The 20,596-nt window shown below is 55.3% G+C and overlaps 1 protein-coding gene across 17 annotated transcripts in view; it reads left to right on the top strand.

Annotated features, from left to right (window-relative positions):
* Window positions 1-20,596, top strand: part of TCF3 (transcription factor 3) — a 96,236-nt gene that overhangs the window by 66,903 nt on the left and 8,737 nt on the right. For 2 of the 17 annotated variants that reach the window (XM_071578372.1, XM_071578360.1), the window contains exons 9-19: window positions 2,099-2,201; window positions 2,750-2,889; window positions 3,031-3,157; window positions 4,025-4,083; window positions 4,786-4,864; window positions 5,726-5,799; window positions 6,412-6,615; window positions 6,924-7,007; window positions 7,702-7,825; window positions 15,852-16,014; window positions 16,857-17,095. In XM_071578372.1, coding sequence (XP_071434473.1) covers window positions 2,099-2,201; window positions 2,750-2,889; window positions 3,031-3,157; window positions 4,025-4,083; window positions 4,786-4,864; window positions 5,726-5,799; window positions 6,412-6,615; window positions 6,924-7,007; window positions 7,702-7,825; window positions 15,852-16,014; window positions 16,857-17,095 — 1,396 coding nt within the window. Of the gene's footprint in view, window positions 1-2,098; window positions 2,202-2,749; window positions 2,890-3,030; window positions 3,158-4,024; window positions 4,084-4,785; window positions 4,865-5,725; window positions 5,800-6,411; window positions 6,616-6,923; window positions 7,008-7,701; window positions 7,826-15,830; window positions 16,015-16,856; window positions 17,096-20,038; window positions 20,266-20,596 lie in introns of all 17 variants that reach the window. The other 15 variants (XM_071578355.1, XM_071578354.1, XM_071578364.1 and 12 more) reach the window with 13 other exon arrangements.

The raw sequence follows: 20,596 nt of genomic DNA, 5'->3' as shown, positions 1-20,596 counted from the left end.
CCAAATATCCAACCTGAGCCTCCCCTGGCACAACTTGAGGCTGTTTCCTCTTGTCCTGGTCTCTGTCTGGGAGCAGAGCCTGAGCCCCACCAGTCTCCCCCCTCCTGTCAGGGCATTGCAGAGAGGGAGAAGGTCCCCCCTGAGTCTCCTTTTCTCCAGGCTGAGCCCCCCCCCCCCCCAGCTCCCTCAGCTGCTCCTGCAGCTCCAGATGCTCCCCCAGCTCTGTTGTCCCTTCACTCACTCTCCATCCATGGCATTGATGCCCACAAGGTGATTTCAGCCCCCTGTGGCTCCACAGGGTCTGGCCACACATGAGCTCACATGTGGGGAGGGACCAGCACTGCCCCTGGGGCTCTGAACGCCCCAGTTTTGGGAGAAGCTGCTCCAAGAAGTGGAACCTCAGCTGCCAGGGGAAAATGGAGCAATGTGGATATTTAAATGCAGCCACTTGTGCTTTTCAGAGGGGGTTGGTGGGATTTGGGAGATTTTTTGTTATTGTTTTTTGGGGTTTTTTTTTACAAGAAGAAGCTTGGCATGGGCTGCCCAGGACAGTGGTGGAGTCACCATCCCTGGAAGTGTTCAAAAAACATTTGGATGTGGTGGGTTAGTGGTGAACATGGTGGTGCTGCTGGGTTGATGGTTGGACTCAGTGATCTTGAGGGTCTTTCCCTTAAATGATTCTGTGATTCTGATTTTATTCCCTACCATCAATTCTGCCCCTTCTGGCTGGTGAGGGCCAGGTCTGGAAGGGAGCAGCTGGTTGTGGGGAAAGAGAAACTCAGGGTAGGTTTCCTTCCCAAAGAGAACTGTGTGTGCCATGCACAGCCCAGCCAGCCCCTGTCCCCGCCTCTGCTTTCGCCTGGATTTTTTAAAAAGTGATTATCAGTTTCAGAATGAATCAAAAGGGATGAAAATAAGCTATGACAAAAGTTCTCACATTATTTTGAGTGGAATTTCAGTTTCTTTGCGTATTGAATTTCTGCATTTTTTAGAAAAAAAAGATATGTTTTTGGCCTGGCACTAGCTGATTTTCAGTCAGGGCTTTCTAGGATGGGTTTGGGTAATTTAGAAAGGAAGAAAGAGCTTTTTCAGTTGCTTAATGTGCTGTTAAATCACGTAGCTGAGCAATGCTGCAGAACTCTGTCCCAGAGCTGTCCCCTCCCCTGTGACAACCCTTTTGAGGGGCTGCTCAGACCTCGGTGTCCCCAATGCCCCAGTTTCCCCTCAGTCTGGTTTCCAGGCAGGGTTTGGGCAGGGGCTGTGCTCAGGAGCCTGGCACACACCAGGGCTGGCACTGGGGGGTCCCGGGGCCACAGCAGCCCCCAGTGCCACCACCCAGCCTGTCCTCTGGCGCGGGGTCACCGCACAGCAATGGTGGCTTTTGTGGTTACCCAGAAAAAGTTATAACCATGGAAAACGGAACTGGAGCAGAGTTGAAACTTCTACTGGTGCTGGCGAGTTCTGCAGGAGAGGGCTGGGGCACTCCTGGAGGTATGGGAAGGCAGAGAGGCCATGTCCTCTGTCCCCTGTGCCATGTCCCCTGCCCACTGCCAACTGCCCACAGGGCTGCATCCTTCAGGAACTTCAGCTGAACCATTTCAGTACCCCCCAGATCTGCTGTGGGATGGATAAAAGTGGAGGTCATGGACTCAGGGAATTGTTTGGGATGGGCAGGATCTAAAAGCACATCTTGTTCCACTCCCTGCCATGGGCAGGGACACCTTCCACCAGCCCAGGTCGCTCCAAGCCCTGTCCAACCTGGCCTTGGACACTTCCAGGGAGGGGGCAGCCACAGCTTCTCTGGGCACCCTGTGACAGGGTCTCACCATCCTCACAGCCAAGAATTCCTTCCCAATATCCCATCTATCCCTTCCCTCTGGCAGTGGGAAGCCATTCCCCCTTGTCCTGTCCCTCCAAGCCCTTGAAAGGTCAGTTGAATGAAACACTTGCTGCTCTCTTGCCATGGGAGAGGCTGGTTAAACACTGCTGAAGTTTGAGCTTTGAAGTTTAAGCTCTTCAGGGTTGGGGGAACCACAGTGAGGACGCAGGGCCATGGAGTGGCCAAGCACTTCTCTTCAACCCCTTTCCTGCCCTACAGGTGTATCCATCCAACTCAGGTGATGACTACAGCAGGGATCCAGCTGGATATACTCCCTCGAAACCTCCCAGCACTGTGTATCCTGGAGCCTTTTATATGACAGGTGAGTTATTCACACCTTGGTGTCCCAGGCAGAGCAGAGACTGCCTGGACTGTTACAGACCATGGGAGGGATTGCACAGATGGGGGGAGCTCAGGGCAAGGATGCATGAGACACAAAGCAGCCCTGGAATCAAAAAGCATGGAATATCCTGATTTGGAAGACACAAAGATCATCCAGTCCAACCCCTGGCCCTGCACAGACACCCCAGCATTTCCTCCCTGTCCCTGAGAGCCTTGTCAGAACAGCTCTGGCAGCCTTGGGGCCATGCCCAATTGCCCTGGGGAGCCTGGTCAGTGCCCACGACCCTCTGAGGGGAGAACCTTTTCCTGAGATCCATCCCAACTCCTTTGCACAGCTCCAGCCATTCCCTCAGGTCCTGTCCCTGGCTCCAGAGAGATGTCCCAATTTGCTCAGCAGGTGATGCTCAGTGTAGGCAGGACATGATGGGGACAGTCCCAGCCCATCAGCCCAGGCTGACCTGCCCTCTTAGGGGGCCTGGGGGCTGCCTTTGCTGTCTCTGCCCTGCTCAGCTCCCCTTTTCCTTGCAGATGGACTCCATAACTCTGCAGACCTGTGGAGTTCCCCAGGTGCCATGAGCCAGTCAAGTTATGGTGCCATGCTGGGCAGCTCCTCCTCCCCACTCCCACAGTCCAGTGGCTTCAACAGTTTACACCAGCATGAACGAATGGTAAGGTGTCCTGGGGGGCTCTGACACCTCCACATCACCTCCTCCTGTGGCTGTCAGCTCGGGGGTCCTGGGTCCTGGCCCGATGGTGAAGCCCAACAGCTTTTCAAGGGCACCTCTCACTCCTCTCCCCCTCTCTGCCAGAACTACCAGCTGCATTCAGGAGAGGTGAATGGTGGACTCCCGTCCGTGTCCGGCTTCTCCTCGGCCTCCACACCCTACGGAGTGTCCAGTCACACGCCCCCCATCAGTGGGACAGACAATATGATGGGTATGTCCAGCCCCCAGTGGGACCCCCTTGCTCCGCTGCCACACACAGGCACACCTGGAAAACCAAAGTCTCAGGCAAACCTGATGCCTGAGGCATCCGATACCCCCGGACACCTCTTATCCCTCATGTGTCACCTGCACCTGGAGTCACTGCATGAGGCACAGTGAGGCTCCTGCTGCTGGATACCTGGAGTAGGGAGATGGATGTGGGAGCTTACAGCTCCTGTGGTGGGTCTGGGAGGAGCCCAGGAGCTCTGACACTGTCTCTTGGAAGTGTTGTGGCTTAAATGAGTTGCGGGAAGGATTTGCACCTGTGTGAAGCTGTTCCCTTAAATCCAGAATAGGAATGTTCATACTGCATTTAGATACCTTGTTAACCCCTGAGTGCTTTAATTGCTGACCCTGCTGAACCTGTTACCAAACCTCTTACTTAAATGAACTCATGGTCCTCAGAAAAGGAGGATTCTGACCTGGATTTGTAGAAAAACTCTTATTTTCCCGCAGGGAATCAAGTTTGGGATTCATAGAATGATAGAACCATTAAGGTTGGAAAAGAACTCCAAGACCATCCAGTCCATTGGTGATTGTAGGGATTTAAAATGCCCCATGGCAATGGGCTGTGCTGCAGCAGAGACATCTGATTGCTGTTGGTGGCACAACCCCTCCAACTCAGAGCTTAGAGAGACCTTTCTGCAGCTCCTGCAAGCTGCCAGGGGGTGTGTGTGCTCTGAGCCAGACAAACATCTCATTTTCAAGCAAAGCACTATAAGCACCTGAGAGCAGGTGACCCCAGAGAAGGTCTCAGAGAGTGCCATGTGCTTCTGGGTTCTGGTGCCCTGGCAGTGACACCTGTGTCCTCTTTTGGCAGGTAACAGAGGAACCAGCGCCGGGAGCTCCGGAGACGCGCTTGGGAAGGCACTGGCCTCGGTAAGAGCTGAGATCATCCTTGACTCGCTCCTGGTGCTGTTGCTGCCCTGGACCCCCTGTCCATAACAGGGAACATGGACACTTTGAGAAGTTTGGGTGAATGCACCCCAAATCCATGGCAGCCTCTGAGCGAGGGTTTTCCTTGCTCCATGTGCTGCCATCTCAGTCCTGGTACCTCTTGGCAGGAGAGGAAACTGAGGCACTGATGGAGAGACTGAGGCACTGCTTGTTGTGGGGCCCTATCACCCCATGACTGGCTCCACACCCCCACAGCCCAGTGCTCTCTGTCAGGACCACCCTAAACAGCCCCTGTGTCAGGACTTGCAGGCCCCAGTAGTGCTGGCCCTGCTTGTCCTGGTTCACACTGGAGGACACTGGTCTCACTGGGTTTTCAGAGCTGCCTTTGTCCCCGTCAGTGAGCTTTGCACAGTGGTAGGGGGTGCTGGCAGTGTCCCCTGCCACAGTTCCATAGGGCTCTCACTGCCTTCCAAGGTGGGACTGAAGGGCAGAGTCTGCACTCAGGGGTGGGGATAGTGGGGACAGAGAGACCCTGGGGTGATGGGGAAGCTGGGCTGGGCCTTCACACTGGGTTTGGGTTTGGGAAGGGAGGTCCCACTCGGACTCCCAGCGGGTGGTGAGTGCTGGTGGGTGGGAGCAGCAGATCAGGGTGGGCACTGCTCATGCCCACTTGTCTCTCTCCAGATTTACTCCCCTGATCACTCTAGCAATAACTTCTCCTCAAACCCTTCCACACCGGTCGGCTCCCCACAGGGGCTTGCAGGTGAGTGGCACACATTGTTCTGGGTAAAGGGGGTTTCATGTTTGCTTTCAGGACCTTCCCAGACCAGCCCCATACCCTCAGGACAGAGCCCAGAGGTGGCAGCAACCCCAGAACCTGCACCTGCCATTTCTGACCCATCCCTGGGCATCCTGTCTCAGAGGGGCTGTCCCTGGATTTATCTCCCTTGGGAGAAGCACAGTGGGAACTGGGAAGCGGCCAACTAGTTAAAACCCCTTTCCAGCACCTGGTGACAGCCAGTCCCTGCTCCCCTCAGGCAGGACAGGTCCCACTGTGCCCAGCAGAGCTGGTGCCCAGGTTCCCCATGCCCAAGGTGTGGCCTCAGGGTCACAGTGTGTCATTGAGACATTGGGGACATTTGGAAATCCTTTGAGGTCTGAAGGCCTGAGCTCAGTTTCCTGCTGAGCCAGAGCAGAGGCTGAGCCTGCAGTGCCATGTGGTGCCATGTGGTGCTGTGGTGGCCTGTGTGGTGCCACACAGTGCTGTGGTGGCCCGTGCAGTGCCTGTGGTGCCACCATGGCCTGTGCAATGCCCTGCATTGCCATAGCAGCCCATGTGGAGCCATGTGTTGCTGTAGTGGCCCGTGCCACTCTATGCAGTGCCAGAGTGGCCCATATGGTGCCTTGGTGGCCTCTGTGGTGCTGTGGTGGCCCATGTTGTGCCATGCAGTGCCATGATGGCCCATGTGGCCCATGCGGTGCCACGGTGACCTGTGTGGTGCTGTGCTGTCCCACGTGGTGCCATGCAGTGCCTGGTGATCCATGCAGTGCCATGCGATGGCCCAGCTTCCAGCCCCATCTAGTGGCAGCCGATGCCGATGCCCAGCTCTCTGTCTGTCCCCAGGCACGTCGCAGTGGCCGCGGGCGAGTGGAGCGGGTGCCTTATCCCCCAGCTATGAAGGGAGCCTCCACACTTTGGTAAGTGGCCCCCAAAGTTCTGGCTTCTCCTCTTCTCTCCCATCCCTTGGTGGTGAAGGATTTTTGGGTGAAGTCCCCTCCCCTGAGCACCTGGGGCCTGCAATCAGGTGGTTGGTGGAGGGATGGATGGTTGGTTGGCAGCAGCTCAGCAGAGCTGGGTGCTGTGTCCCTGGAGCCTCACTGGCACTGGGGCATCCTGGCACCCTCCCCTGTCCATGGCCCAGACCCACCACTAGGGTGGGCCCAGCTGAACGGATTCCTGGCAGATTTCTGCCTCCCTTCCCTGCACAGCTCCACTGGTGTGACTCCTTGTGCCTTTAGGGAACAGCACTGTCTGTGGGGTTGTTTCTGCCCATTCCTGCCCTGTGGTACTTCAGTTCAGGAGGCCACGGGCCATTCTGCAGTGCAGAGCTGCAGCAGGCTGCTGGCTTGATGAGACTGCAATCATGGAATCATGAAATAGTTGGGGTTGGCAGGGACCTTAAAGCCCGTTTGTTCCCTGGGCAGGGACACCTTCCACCAGCCCAGGTTGCTCCAAGCCCTGTCCAGCCTGGCCTTGAACACTTCCAGGGATGGGCAGTTAACACAACCTGTCTCTGTCCTGTCCTTCAGCAAAACAAAATGGAAGACAGGTTGGACGAAGCCATCCACGTGCTGAGGAATCACGCCGTGGGCCAGACCACTGCCATGCCCAGCAACCACGGGGACATGCACGGGCTCCTGGGCTCAGCACCACCCCACAGCGCCTCCGTGGGCAGCCTGGGCCAGGCCTTCCCTGCCTCGGTCATGGCCCTGGGCAACAGGCACCCGAGCCTGGTAAGTGTGGGAGCGTTGTGGCAGCTGAACTGTGGAATCACAAAATGGTTTGGGCTGGAAGAGGCCTTGAAGCCCATCCCATTCCACCCCCAGCTATGGGCAGGGACACCTTCCACTAGAGCAGGTTGCTCCAAGCCCTGTCCAACCTGGTCTTGGACACTTCCAGGGGTGGAGCTGCCACAGCTTCTCTGGGCACATCAAGTCCACCCTCTGCACAGATGTGGCCCTTGGCACAAGCTCTGTGTGCCCTTCGCTCATGCTCTTTCTCAGGGCAGGCAAAGGTGGTGAAAGCTCTTCTTCCCCTGCAGCATCCATGGAAATCTCTCAAAACTGCTTCAAGCCATCCCTGGAGTATGCAGGGAGAAGGAGAGGAGGGATCCAGTGGGTGTAAGGTATCACCAGGAATTCTCTGTTCTGAATGGTTTGGGCAGGCACCATGACCCACCCCTGCATGTGGGGAGTGCTCATTTTGGCTCCTGGGAATCTGACAGAGCATGTGGATGCTGAGGTGCCATGCTGGGTCAGCAGGGTCTCCCTTGTCCAGAGGTTGATGCCCAGAGCAGCATGTTTCTGGCAGAGCTGGTTGCCTGCTGGAGCAACCCATCTCCCATATCTGGAGAACCAGTGGTCATCCTCATCCAGGCTCCCTGGACTCTGTCCCTGAGCAAGGAATCAGACTTGATCATACATGTGTCCTGCCAGCTGGAAACCCAGCATGTGGGCAGCAGGGCTGGCTCTGTCCTGCCAGTCCCCAGCTGTGTGGCACAGCCTTGGGGCTGTGGGCTCACAAGGGCTGCCTGGCCCTCACCCTTTGCAGCCAAGTTCACATTGCTGGGATGTCCCTCACTCTGGTGGCACTGGGGAGGTGGCAGACACAGTTGTGCTTGATGGAGACAGGACACGTGTCCTCCCCAGTGTGCCAGCCTTGCATCCAGGCAGGGAGAGGCTTTTCCACAGCAGGGACAGAGCACTGATGGGGGCTTTGGGCTGGGCCCAGCTCATGTTCAGTTCTCAGGTGACTATCCCCCTGCCCTCTGGCTGTGACACATCCCCCCTTAAAGGCTTGCTCTGCTTGTTGTGCTGCAGGTGGGAGGAGGTCACCCCGAAGATGGCTTGTCCAGCAACCCCTCCTTGCTCCACAACCATGTCACACTTCCATCCCAGCCCAGCTCACTCCCTGACCTCAGCAGGCAGCAGGACACGTACAGCGGTAAGGCAGCTCTGCATGGCTGGGCTCACCTGTGCTGGGGACTCATCTCTGCTGGGGGCTCACCTGTGCTGGACCTCCCCTGTGCTGGGGACTCATCTCTGCTGGGGGCTCACCTGTGCTGGACCTCCCCTGTGCTGGGGACTTATCTCTGCTGGGGGCTCACCTGTGCTGGAGCTCACCTGTGCTGGAGCTCACCTGTGACAGGGCTCACCTGTGCTGGGGGCTCACCTGTGCTGGGGGCTCACCTGTGCTGGGGCTCACCTGTACTGGGAGCTCACCTGTGCCAGGGCTCACCTGTGCTGTGGCTCACCTGTGCTGGGGCTCACCTGTACTGGGAGCTCATCTGTGCTGGGGCTCACCTGTACTGGGGCACACCTGTGGTGGTGGGGTTGGGGTCACCTGTTAGGTCCTGCCCTGTGCACCAGTAGCCCAGTGGCAGGTGGATTCTCCTGCAGGGCTGGTGCTTTCCTTCCGTAATCCACAGGGCAGTTTTGACTTTGAGCCTTTTCCAGAGGTGTCATAGAATCCCTGAATGGTTTAGGCTGGAAGGGACCTTAAAGCCCATCCAGTGCCACCCCCTGCCATGGGCAGGGACACCTTCCACCAGCCCAGGTTGCTCCAAGCCCTGTCCAACCTGGCCTTGGACACTTCCAGGGAATGGGGCAGCCTCTGGGCAATCTGTGCTGGGACCCCATCAATCACCCTCACAGGGAGGAATTTTTTCCCAATATCCCATCTAACTCTGCTAGGTTTGACCTACATGTCCCTGTCCCTTCTGCCAGCTGTGGGCACAGTGCCCCAGACCCTGCTCTGCTGGGGAGGTTTGGCTCTTGTTTAGTAGGGCCTGGAAGATGAGGGGAGAACAGGGAACAATAGTGTGCTGGTTTGAAGGTGAACCAGCAGGGAAATGAACTCACCACGAGAGAGATTATAAGTCAGAGCTAAAATTTAATAATAATATTACAATAACAACACTGATACACAAGGGAAATTGCTTTCAACTCACAATACCCCAGCAGTATAACCCAGTGTCCTGGGGCACAAACCCAAGGGGGTTTGTTTGCCCTTCTGCTGAGACCCCTGTGGCTCCCCCAAGTCCAGAGCAAAAGGAAAAGAAAAAACCTGTTGGTGCAGGCGAGGGCTGTGGTCTGGGCGAGAGCGGGGATCTCCTGCTGTCGAGGTCCTGCTGCTGCTCTGGATCCGACGAGAAGGTTCCCGAGGTCTTCTTACCCACCACTCATGTACCCTCAGGGAGCACTCAGTCCCTCCCCCTGGGCGGGGACTCACACAATGGGTGATTAACTCTGGGAGCCAGGGGGTGTTGAGCTGTTGATGGCCCATTAGCAGCTCCGCCCCCCTCAGGCTGGGTGTGAAGTGATAATGGCTCCCTGGGCAGCTGCTGCTAATGGCCCATTGTCCTTGGGGAATGAATAGAGGGGGTGGAATACACAGGTTTGATCACCACCACACAGGGTTAGCTGGTCCCTCCAGCTGAACTAGGACATTATCCACCCCTTATTCCACTCCATCTAGTCATTCCCAAATTAACCCCCTTTTTACCTATACATATATATACACATATATACAATGAAACATTACAAACTCTTCTCGCTCAAAATTAGGTCCCCTTGTGGTACACAACGTGTTTCTCCATCTTTTTGCATTACCCACCAAGTGCAACCAGGTCCTTGAGCAAAGACAATCCCTCGGATGGGTTTGCCTTTGTTTGAGGTGGGACTCACCCAAACAGTCTTTCCTAACATACCTCTCATATGGACCACCGGGACTTTATCTCCATCTACAGTATTCAAGAGTTCTGATTGGGCAGGGCCAGCTCTATTGATGGAGCCCCGGGTGTTGACCAACCAGGTGGCCTTTGCCAAATGCAGCTCCCAGTGTTTGAAAGTTCCCCCACCCAACGCCTTCAAGGTTGTTTTCAGCAGTCCATTACATCGCTCAACTTTCCCGGCAGCTGGAGCATGGTAGGGGATATGATACACCCACTCAATGCCGTGCTCTCTGGCCCAGGTGTCTATGAGGCTGTTCTTGAAGTGGGTGCCGTTGTCAGACTCTATTCTCTCTGGGGTGCCGTGTCTCCACAGGACTTGTTTCTCAAGGCCCAGGATGGTATTCCGGGCAGTGGCGTGAGATACGGGGTATGTCTCCAGCCATCCAGTGGTTGCCTCTACCATGGTCAGCACGTAGCGCTTGCCTTGGCGTGTTTGGGGAAGTGTGATGTAGTCAACTTGCCAGGCTTCCCCATACCTGTATTTCGACCACCGTCCACCATACCATAGAGGCTTCACCCGCTTGGCCTGCTTGATGGCAGCACATGTGTCACAGTCATGGATAACCTGTGAGACACTGTCCATGGTTAGATCCACCCCTCGGTCACGAGCCCATCTGTATGTTGCATCTCTGCCTTGATGACCAGAGGCATCATGGGCCCATCTGGCTAGAAACAATTCACCTTTATGCTGCCAATCCAGATCTACCTGAGAGACTTCAATCTTGGCAGCTCGATCCACCTGCTCGTTGTTACGATGCTCCTCATTAGCCCGGCTCTTGGGTACATGAGCATCTACGTGACGGACCTTCACACTCAGCTTCTCTACCCGGGCAGCGATGTCCTGCCACATCTCAGCCGCCCAGATGGGTTTCCCTTTGCGCTGCCAGCCGGCCTTTCTCCAGCGTTCCAGCCATCCCCACAGAGCATTGGCCACCATCCACGAGTCAGTGTAAAGGTAGAGTCTTGGCCACTTCTCTCGTTCGGCGATATCCAAAGCCAGCTGAACAGCTTTCAGCTCTGCAACCTGACTTGATCCACCTTGTCCTTCAGTCGCTTCTGCAACTCGACGTGTAGGACTCCATACAGCTGCTTTCCATTTCCGGCTTGTCCCTACAATGCGGCAGGAGCCATCTGTGAAGAGAGCATATCGCTTCTCCTCTTCTGGTAGCTGGTTATATGGTGGGGCCTCCTCAGCTCGTGTCACCTGCTCCTCTTCTTCTTCAGAGGACAATCCGAAACTCTCACCTTCCGGCCAGTTGGTGATGATTTCCAAAATCCCAGGGCGATTAGGATTCCCTATCCGGGTTCGCTGCGTGATCAGAGCAATCCACTTACTCCATGTGGCATCAGTGGCGTGATGGGTAGAAGGAGCTTTTCCTTTGAACATCCAGCCCAACACTGGTAGTCGGGGTGCCAGGATGAGCTGTGCCTCAGTGCCAATCACTTCTGAGGCAGCTCGAACTCCTTCATACGCTGCCAGGATCTCTTTCTCAGTTGGGGTGTAGCTGGCCTCAGATCCTTTGTATCCCCGGCTCCAGAATCCCAGTGGTCGTCCTCGAGTCTCCCCAGGTACTTTCTGCCAGAGGCTCCAGGATGGGCCATTCTCCCCGGCTGCAGTGTAGAGCACATTCTTCACATCCTGTCCTGTCCTGACTGGCCCAAGGGCTACTGCATGGGTAATCTCCTGTTTAATCTGCTCAAAGGCTTGTTGTTGTTCAGGGCCCCACTGGAAATCATTTTTCTTCCGTGTCACAAGGTAGAGAGGCCTTACAATCTGACTGTACTCAGGGATATGCATCCTCCAAAAGCCCACGGCGCCTAGGAAAGCCTGAGTTTCCTTCTTGCTGGTCGGTGGGGACATAGCTGCTATTTTGTTGATCACCTCTGTTGGAATCTGACGACGCCCGTCTTGCCACTTCACTCCTAGGAACTGAATTTCCTGAGCAGGTCCCTTGACCTTACTTCGTTTAATGGCAAAACCAGCTCTTAGGAGAATCTGGATTATCTTCTTTCCTTTCTCATAAACCTCCCCTGCTGTGTTCCCCCATACAATGATGTCATCGATGTACTGTAGATGTTCTGGAGCCTCACCCTTTTCCAATGCAGTCTGGATCAGTCCATGGCAAATGGTGGGACTGTGTTTCCACCCCTGGGGCAGTCGATTCCAGGTGTACTGCACCCCCTTCCAGGTGAAAGCAAACTGCGGCCTGCACTCTGCTGCCAACGGAATGGAGAAAAAGGCATTGGCAATGTCGATGGTGGCATACCACTTGGCTGCCTTGGACTCCAGCTCATACTGAAGCTCCAGCATGTCCGGCACAGCGGCACTCAGGGGGGGTGTGACCTCATTGAGACCACGGTAATCCACCGTCAGCCTCCACTCTCCACTGGACTTTCGTACTGGCCATATGGGGCTATTAAAGGGTGAGTGAGTCTTGCTGACCACCCCTTGGCTCTCCAGCTCACGAATCATCTTGTGTGTGGGGGTCACGGAGTCTCGGTCAGTGCGGTATTGCCGACGGTGCACTGTGGCTGTGGCCAGCGGTACCAATTGTTCTTCAACTTTCAGCAGTCCTACAGCAGAAGGGTCCTCTGAGAGGCCAGGCAAGGTGCTCAGCTGTCTGATTTCCTCTGTCTCCACAGCAGCTATGCCAAAGGCCCAACGCAGTCCCTTTGGGTCTTTGAAATATCCATTCCTTAGGTAGTCTATGCCAAGGATACATGGGGCTTCTGGACCAGTCACAATGGGGTGTCTATGCCATTCCTTGCCAGTCAAGCTGACTTCAGCTTCCAGTACAGTCAGCTGTTGGGATCCCCCTGTTACCCCAGAAATAGAGATGGATTCTGCCCCGACGTATCCTGATGGCATCAACGTGCATTGTGCGCCAGTGTCCACTAAAGCTTTGTATTTCTGTGGGTCTGATGAGCCAGGCCACCGAATCCACACAGTCCAATAAACCCGATTGTCCCTCTCCTCTACCTGGCTAGAGGCAGGGCCCCCCTAGTTCTGGTCATGGTATTCACTGCGCTCTCCCTGTGAATATGACCGGGAGGTTCCTTCAAGAGGATCGGGCATAACATCATCATTCCTATACTGTCTGGAGCCTTGCCCACGAGAGACCGGAGCAGCCTTCAACCTTGAAGAATTCCCTGTGTTAGTTGTGCCTCTTTGCAATTCACGTACCCGAGCTGCTAAGGAAGAGGTGGGTTTCCCATCCCACTTCCTCATATCTTCTCCATGCTCATGGAGGTAAAACCACAGATTGCCGCGTGGAGTGTACCCTTTCTCCTTAGCTGGGAGACGCCTGCTTCTGATGGCGGAGACTCTTGTTTGTTCTGGAGAGATATGGAAGAGTCCTTCCTTAATCTTCTCTTCCAGTTCAGCCAGTTTTGTTTCCACAGCTGAGACATGGGCTCGTAATGGAGCAGTGACAGTGTCTTCATAAATCCTGAGTTTGCTGACCAGTGCACCCACCTTGTCTTCTCCCTCTCTCCACTGCAATGTTGCAAGGTAGCGAGAATACATTTCTGGCCCAAGTCGTGCAAATTTTAACCACATCTGGGATGTGCACTGGACACCATCTGGACTTTTAGGGAATCTCTCATCCTCTGAAAAGATTATCTCCAGTACGGCTAATTCCCTTAAGCACCGGATACCTTGTTCCATTGTGTTCCACTGTCCTTGCTGTACGTGGAGGTCCTCCTTACAAAGATATCTCTCCCTCACGCTTGACAACAGTCGCCGCCAGAGGCTGAGAGTTTCCTGTCTCTTTCCAATGCCCTGATCAATGACAACATCTCGAGACAGGGATCCCAGCTGCCTTGCCTCACTCCCATCTAGAATTGTATCATTGGCTGCAGCATCCCAGATTCGAAGTAGCCAGGTCAAGATGGACTCATTTGCCTGTCGTGTGAACTCTCTCCGGAGCTCACGCAGCTCTCCCAGGGATAGGGACCGGGTGATTATTTCTGGCTCCATTTCTTCTGCTTGAGATGAAGGTCCTGACTCTTCCTCGTCATGCACTATACGAACTGATTTGGTCTTTGATTTTCTTTTCTGGACAGGGGCAACTGCTATCGGTTTCTGTTGTCCTTCTGGCTCCTCCATGGTTTGCGTGGACATGGTGCTGGTTGATGTATCTCTCTTCCTCTCTGGCTCAGTCATGGTCTGGGTGGACATGGCGCTAGTTGATGTATCTCTCTTCCTCTCTGGCTCAGTCATGGTCTGGGTGGACATGGCGCTAGTTGATGTATCTCTCTTCCTCTCTGGCTCAGTCATGGTCTGGGTGGACATGGCGCTAGTTGATGTATCTCTCTTCCTCTCTGGCTCAGTCATGGTCTGGGTGGACATGGCGCTAGTTGATGTATCTCTCTTCCTCTCTGGCTCAGTCATGGTCTGGGTGGACATGGCGCTAGTTGATGTATCTCTCTTCCTCTCTGGCTCAGTCATGGTCTGGGTGGACATGGCGCTAGTTGATGTATCTCTCTTCCTCTCTGGCTCAGTCATGGTCTGGGTGGACATGGCGCTAGTTGATGTATCTCTCTTCCTCTCTGGCTCAGTCATGGTCTGGGTGGACATGGCGCTAGTTGATGTATCTCTCTTCCTCTCTGGCTCAGTCATGGTCTGGGTGGACATGGTGCTGGTGGGTTTGCTCCTTTTCTCCTCCTCCTGATGATGCTGTACCACACCAAGCAGTGTGCGGTAGGCAGTGGCCAGGGCCCAGCAGGTTGCTGTGAGCTGCACATCTCTGAGACTACCAGAGCATCTTCCTTTCACATAGCTTAGCATTTTGGCAGGGTCCTGCAGTTGTTCCGGGGTGAATTTCCAGATCATTTGAGGAGAGAAGGTCTCCAAATACTGGCCCATATCTTCCCACTTCCCGTGCCACTCAACATCATCCGCTCCCAGGGCAGGCCTCCAGCAAGTCTCCTTAGAGAGCCCAGTTCTGACCCTAAACATGGTGTATACAGTACAGAGGAGACAAAGCAACACTAACAGCAGGATTATGCTGTCCCTAACATCAAAAGGAAGCTCAATATTTTCAATGATTGTTGTAGCAGAGGTGAAAAGGTGGAAGTAACCATCTCCGCCTGTTTTCCCCACAGTCTGGGTGCTATTTTTAATGAGACCCCAGAGGTAACAACCCAAACCAGGACAGGCAGACCAGACTGAATATACATTCACAATGAAATTCATTGCTTCTGATGTTATGACAACATAAACATAGTATATTAATAAAGCAATTTTGATCCTTCTCCCTGGTATTAAAGAGAGCATCAAAACAGGCACATGGTTCCCCATGTGTCGAAATATGAACAGGCCCAGATACACCATCCACATGAATACATCAAGCAACATGGTAGTCAGGGAGTTTCTGTACCCAAATACACAAAATGAAATTGTAGTTCTGACTTCTCTCTCGTGCCCCACGTTGGGCGCCAAAAGATGTGCTGGTTTGAAGGTGAACCAGCAGGGAAATGAACTCACCACGAGAGAGATTATAAGTCAGAGCTAAAATTTAATAATAATATTACAATAACAACACTGATACACAAGGGAAATTGCTTTCAACTCACAATACCCCAGCAGTATAACCCAGTGTCCTGGGGCACAAACCCAAGGGGGTTTGTTTGCCCTTCTGCTGAGACCCCTGTGGCTCCCCCAAGTCCAGAGCAAAAGGAAAAGAAAAAACCTGTTGGTGCAGGCGAGGGCTGTGGTCTGGGCGAGAGCGGGGATCTCCTGCTGTCGAGGTCCTGCTGCTGCTCTGGATCCGACGAGAAGGTTCCCGAGGTCTTCTTACCCACCACTCATGTACCCTCAGGGAGCACTCAGTCCCTCCCCCTGGGCGGGGACTCACACAATGGGTGATTAACTCTGGGAGCCAGGGGTTGTTGAGCTGTTGATGGCCCATTAGCAGCTCCGCCCCCCTCAGGCTGGGTGTGAAGTGATAATGGCTCCCTGGGCAGCTGCTGCTAATGGCCCATTGTCCTTGGGGAATGAATAGAGGGGGTGGAATACACAGGTTTGATCACCACCACACAGGGTTAGCTGGTCCCTCCAGCTGAACTAGGACAAATAGCAGGGCAGAGCCAGCACCTCTCCATCTTTCCCTGCCTGTAGAGCAGCAGTGCAGGATGTTTTGGATGGCACAGCAGGAGCAGGGCCTGGGGACTCCCAGCCCCCTGTGTGGGGCAGGCCCCTGACCCCCTGCATAGGTGGCTCTGCTCTCTCCGCAGGTTTGTCCGGAGGGCTGGGACGGAGCAGCGTCTCCTCGGGAACGAGCGAAATAAAGAGGGAAGAGAAGGAGGACGAAGAGAACACATCGGTGGCAGATAACTCAGAGGAGGAGAAGAAGGAGCTGAAACCCTCTCGGAATAGAACAAGGTGCTCTTTGAACAGGTCTCTCCCTTCACTTACTCTGTTCCCAGGCTGGGGGTGTTTGGGCTGGGGTGTGGCTGCTGTGACCAGCCAGGTGCTGGGCTTGGCCCAGTGAGGGTGGCGCAGATCCCCAGCCCCTGCCCACCCCAGGAACCTGGTGTGGCCTCACACCCTCCTGCTGTTCCTCTCCCTGTGGCCTCAGGGCTTCCTCGTGCTCCTAAAGCAGAGGGATATCCCTTACCCACAGGAGCTGCACCTGCTTGCGTGTGTGGTGCATGGGAAGGAGCAAGTGCTCAGCCCCAGGCGGGAAAGGTTTGTCCTCTTCCCTGCCTTGGAGTGTCTCTACTGTCTGCTTTGGGCTCCTGTGTCTTCTGTCACATCCATCCAGAGAAGTGGCAGCAGGTCAGGTAGAGCCCTTCCAGCGTGCTGGCTGCTCTACAGCCTCACCACCAGTTCAGAGACCTCACCAGGGTGATGGTGCCCAGCTCACACCCTGCTCTGCTCTGGAGGCAGAGGGTTATGTCTTCCCAAATTCCAACTAGGGATTCCAGTGTTGGCCCTCACCTTCTCCAGACTCACCTGCACCCTTCCCAGCAACAAGCTTTATTCTCATTGTTGTTTCTTTCTTTCTTGTTTAAAATCAAAACAAAACAAAAAGAGGCAGAAGAAGAGCCTCAGTTGCTTCTCTCCAATGTCCCTGCGTGTTCCTGTGCTCGAGTGTGTGGCACAGGCCAGCACATCCCATCGGGCACCCGGGGCCACGCGGGGCTCGGCATCACCGTGTGTTTCTTGTCTGTGAGTTGACCAGTGCTGAGAGTGCACGCGAGGAATGTCCCTGTCTCGTTCTTATTTTAAACCATTAGTCAAGATGAGGATGAGGAGGACGATCTTCTTCCCCCAGAGCAAAAAGCCGAGAGAGAGAGAGAAAGGAGGGTCGCCAATAATGCCCGTGAGCGCCTGCGGGTCCGTGACATCAACGAGGCCTTTAAAGAGCTCGGACGCATGTGCCAACTGCACCTAAACAGCGAAAAACCGCAGACCAAACTGCTAATCCTACACCAGGCCGTTTCAGTCATACTGAACCTGGAGCAACAAGTTAGAGGTCAGTGAGGGTCCCGGAGTGGTGATATTTTACGTATCTGATCGGCACGGGGCTGTCTGTCTGTCTGTCTCCTGTGATGTGCTGTGGTGCCTCGCACTGTCTCTCTCCCCTGTGGCCTTGGAGACCAACCCAAGGCTGTTGATGTCCTTTTTATTTTTTTTTTTTTGCCTTCTTTGCATTCCTCCCTGCTGTTCTCTCCTTCGTTCCCCGCTGCCACTGTGTGTGCTGCATGCTGGTCCCCGCAGGAACTCTGCGCCATCGCTGCCCCGAGGCAGGGGGTGCTCAGTGCTTGGCCAGCTTGGAAAAACCCCAGCCAGCAGATCTCCCAGAGGGACCCAGTCCTGCCACCTCCAAGGGCTGCTTCTGAGCACAGAGCACATCCCTGTCTCTCCTTGTGCCCAAGGGGGCTCTGCACTCCTGTCCCACCAGTGTGGCACCTGACAAAGCCCTGGAATCACCGGAGCTGTGCGAGGGGCAGCGGGATGCCCCAGGCTGAGCAGCCCTCACTGCCTGCAGTGGCTGGTCCCAGGCAAAAGCTGGGAGCTCTGCACATTCTGAGCCAAGCGTGGAGCTGCCAGCAGGCGTGTGCAGGGTCTCCCCCTCACCAGGGCACCTTCACCTCCTTCCACACGGTGTGCACCCACCTCCTGTGTGCCCCCTCTGTGCACCCATCCCTGTGGGATGGGAGGCGGAGGGCTCGGTGTCTGCTCCGGAGGATGTGGCTGCTTTGTTCCCGCATCCCGCAGTGCATGTTCCGCTCCAGCCCGCGCTGCCGGGGCAGGATAACCCCTTTCTCTCTGCAGAGCCTGTCGTAACACGCGTCGGGGGCTGTGCCTGGCTGTGCTCCTCTCTGCTGGCCTTGCTGTGCCTTGATGTTGGAGTCCTTTGTGCCTCTCTTCAGTTTGTAATTTTTTGCCTTTCATAACATGTATATTTTTTCCTGTCTCTTTTTTAATTTCCCCTTCCTTTTGATTTTTTTTTTTACTTCGAGTTTTTATTTTTTGGTTCTGTTCTTTCCGATCTCCTACAGACAGTCCCCAGCCGTGACCCCTCGGTGGTCCCACTCTACCTTGTACTTGCTGCTCACAAATCCAAGGCAGGACCAAGGGCGGGGACAGGGGTTAGGCAGAGTTGGCACCGTATTCACTTTGGTCTCCCACGCTTGTCCCTTTTTAATCCCTTCCTGGAGGCAGCCAGGGAAGTGGCCAAGCCCTGTGGGCTGCCCTCAGGAGTGTTAGTGCAGGCAGCCAGTGTCCTCTCTCTGTGGGTTTCCAGGAGGGAATCCCACCCTGACAGCCCCTCTGGCAGTGCTGCTCTGGGAATGGGGCTGTCGGGTCCCCGTGTGCCCAGCCAGGGCTGTCAGGACCTGCTGCTGCCACAGCAGCTCCAGGACAGGAAAGGAGAAGGTTGAGGGCATAGGCAGACAGATAGGTGACTCCTTGGAGAGGGCCACAAGGCAGCCAGAGCATCCCATCCTTATAAACCCCTGCAAGCTGCCAGTGGCACGTGCTGGTGGCAGGGACACGGCTCTGTCCTGCCCAGGTGTGACTTCTAAGTTGTGACATCCAAGGAAAGCCACCAGCCTGGATTCAAGGCCACCAGCCTGAGCTGGGAGGAGTGAGATGGGGTCCTGCATAGGGATGGAGTGGTCCTATTCCCCTGCCTGCCCTGGGCTTGTGGAGAGACAGTGGCAGTGCCAGGTGAGGCAGTGAGGAGAGGACACGGACAGGGACAAGGCAGCAAGGAGAGTCTGCAGGCAGGGACAGTGGGCAACCCTCTGTTCCACACAAGCAAACACTTGCCTGGGGAGCCCTTGCTCCCCCTTCCTGCATCCATACACCATCTGGGGGCTCTCCAGCCCCCCAGGAAGGCTCTGACTCTGTGGCCCCGCTTCATTGAAGGCTTATCCCCATGTGGCTCCCCTGGAAGGCCACAGTCTGTCCCAGTGCCAGGGCTCACCCAAGGGCCCTTCTCAGATAGGTGTCTTCCTGCAAGAATTTTTGCTCTGGGGGAGAAGGTCGTCTGTGCATAAACTGGGGCTTTGGATGGGACTGGCTGTGGCAAGGCCATGGTTCAAGGTGCTGCCAGCATGACTCTGCCCTCCCCTCCTCCTGCCTGTTCAGGCATCCCTGGGGTGCTGTTGGCAGTAGAGGCTTTCCTAGAGCTTCTGACTGTGTCTGGAAAAGAAAATCGCCCTGTTCTGGTGGGATCCAGTGTCTGCATCCGAGTCTGATCCTCAGCAGCAGCCCAGGCACTTGGCTCCTGCCCCTGGTGCTGCCTCATCCCCCAAGAGGGTGCCAGGCCAGGCTGCTCCTGCTGCTGTGGCACTGCTGCCCAAAACACCTTCACTGGGAGCTGCAGGTGGAATTTGGGAAGGAAATCTTACAAAGAGGGATTCGCTTTCTGCCAAAAAGTCTTTTGGGGGGGACAGACCTGATGTTTTTGGCTGAGACCCTACCCCAGACTTCAAGTTTTCAGACAAAAAAACAGGAAGGCAAAATTTTGCAGAGAAGAGAAGGTATCAGTGTTGATGTCACATCACTGACCCTGCAGCACCCTGCAGCCCCCTGGGCACCCTCCAGCCCGGTGCTGGCAGCATCCTCCAGCTCTGTGGGCATCCTCCAGCCCCGTGGGCACCTGGCCCTGTGCTGGCAGCATCTTCCAGCTCTGTGGGCACCCTCCAGCCCCATGCTGGCAGCATCCTCCAGCTCTGTGGGCATCCTCCAGCCCCGTGGGCACCTGGCCCTGTGCTGGCAGCACCTTCACCTGGCTCACAGAGGTGACACAGCCCAGGTCACCCCTGGAAGCGCCCAGAGGAATTGGCTTTGCAAAGTGAGGCTGTTTGGGCCATTTGCAGTGGACACCAGGAGCACTCCCAGCATGGCAACATAAACCCCCCTCGGTACCACCCCCTGACTAATCCCTGTGGTGCTGTGAACCCAGCAGTACAGACGAGGCCTTGTCACTGGAGGACAAAGATCTGAGGGACCGGGAGAGGAGAATGGCCAATAACGCCAGGGAGAGGGTGCGTGTGCGGGACATTAACGAGGCCTTTAAGGAACTGGGACGCATGTGTCAGATGCACTTAAAAACGGACAAAGCACAGACCAAACTGATCATCCTGCAGCAAGCGGTGCAGGTCATTCTGGGCCTGGAGCAGCAAGTACGAGGTATGGTACCAGCTGGCAGGGGCATTTCGGGGCCTGTCTCTCCCCCCTGTCTCTGCATGTTCGTCCATCTCTGTCCTGACTCCTGCTTTCGGTGCAAGGTGTGTGTTCACAGTGCCAGCAGCACCCCTGGGGGCTGGCTGAGCTCTCCCCAGCCCTGGCCTGGGGTGGATTTAAGGCTGCTCTCTCCCTCTCCCCTCTTGCTTAATGGGAATTTGGCACCTGGATCCCATTAAGCAGCTTTGGAAAACTGAGTCCCCAACTCCAAGAGCTGGCTGAGGCACTTGGGGGTTCCTGTAACAAGCACATGGTGAGATACTGGCACAGGGTGCCC

The sequence above is a fragment of the Pithys albifrons genome, chromosome 27 (assembly GCF_047495875.1).
Source record: "Pithys albifrons albifrons isolate INPA30051 chromosome 27, PitAlb_v1, whole genome shotgun sequence".
In the NCBI taxonomy this organism is placed as follows: domain Eukaryota; kingdom Metazoa; phylum Chordata; class Aves; order Passeriformes; family Thamnophilidae; genus Pithys; species Pithys albifrons.
Note: the sequence above shows the minus strand (reverse complement) of the source record. Positions and strands in the feature narration are given on the sequence as shown.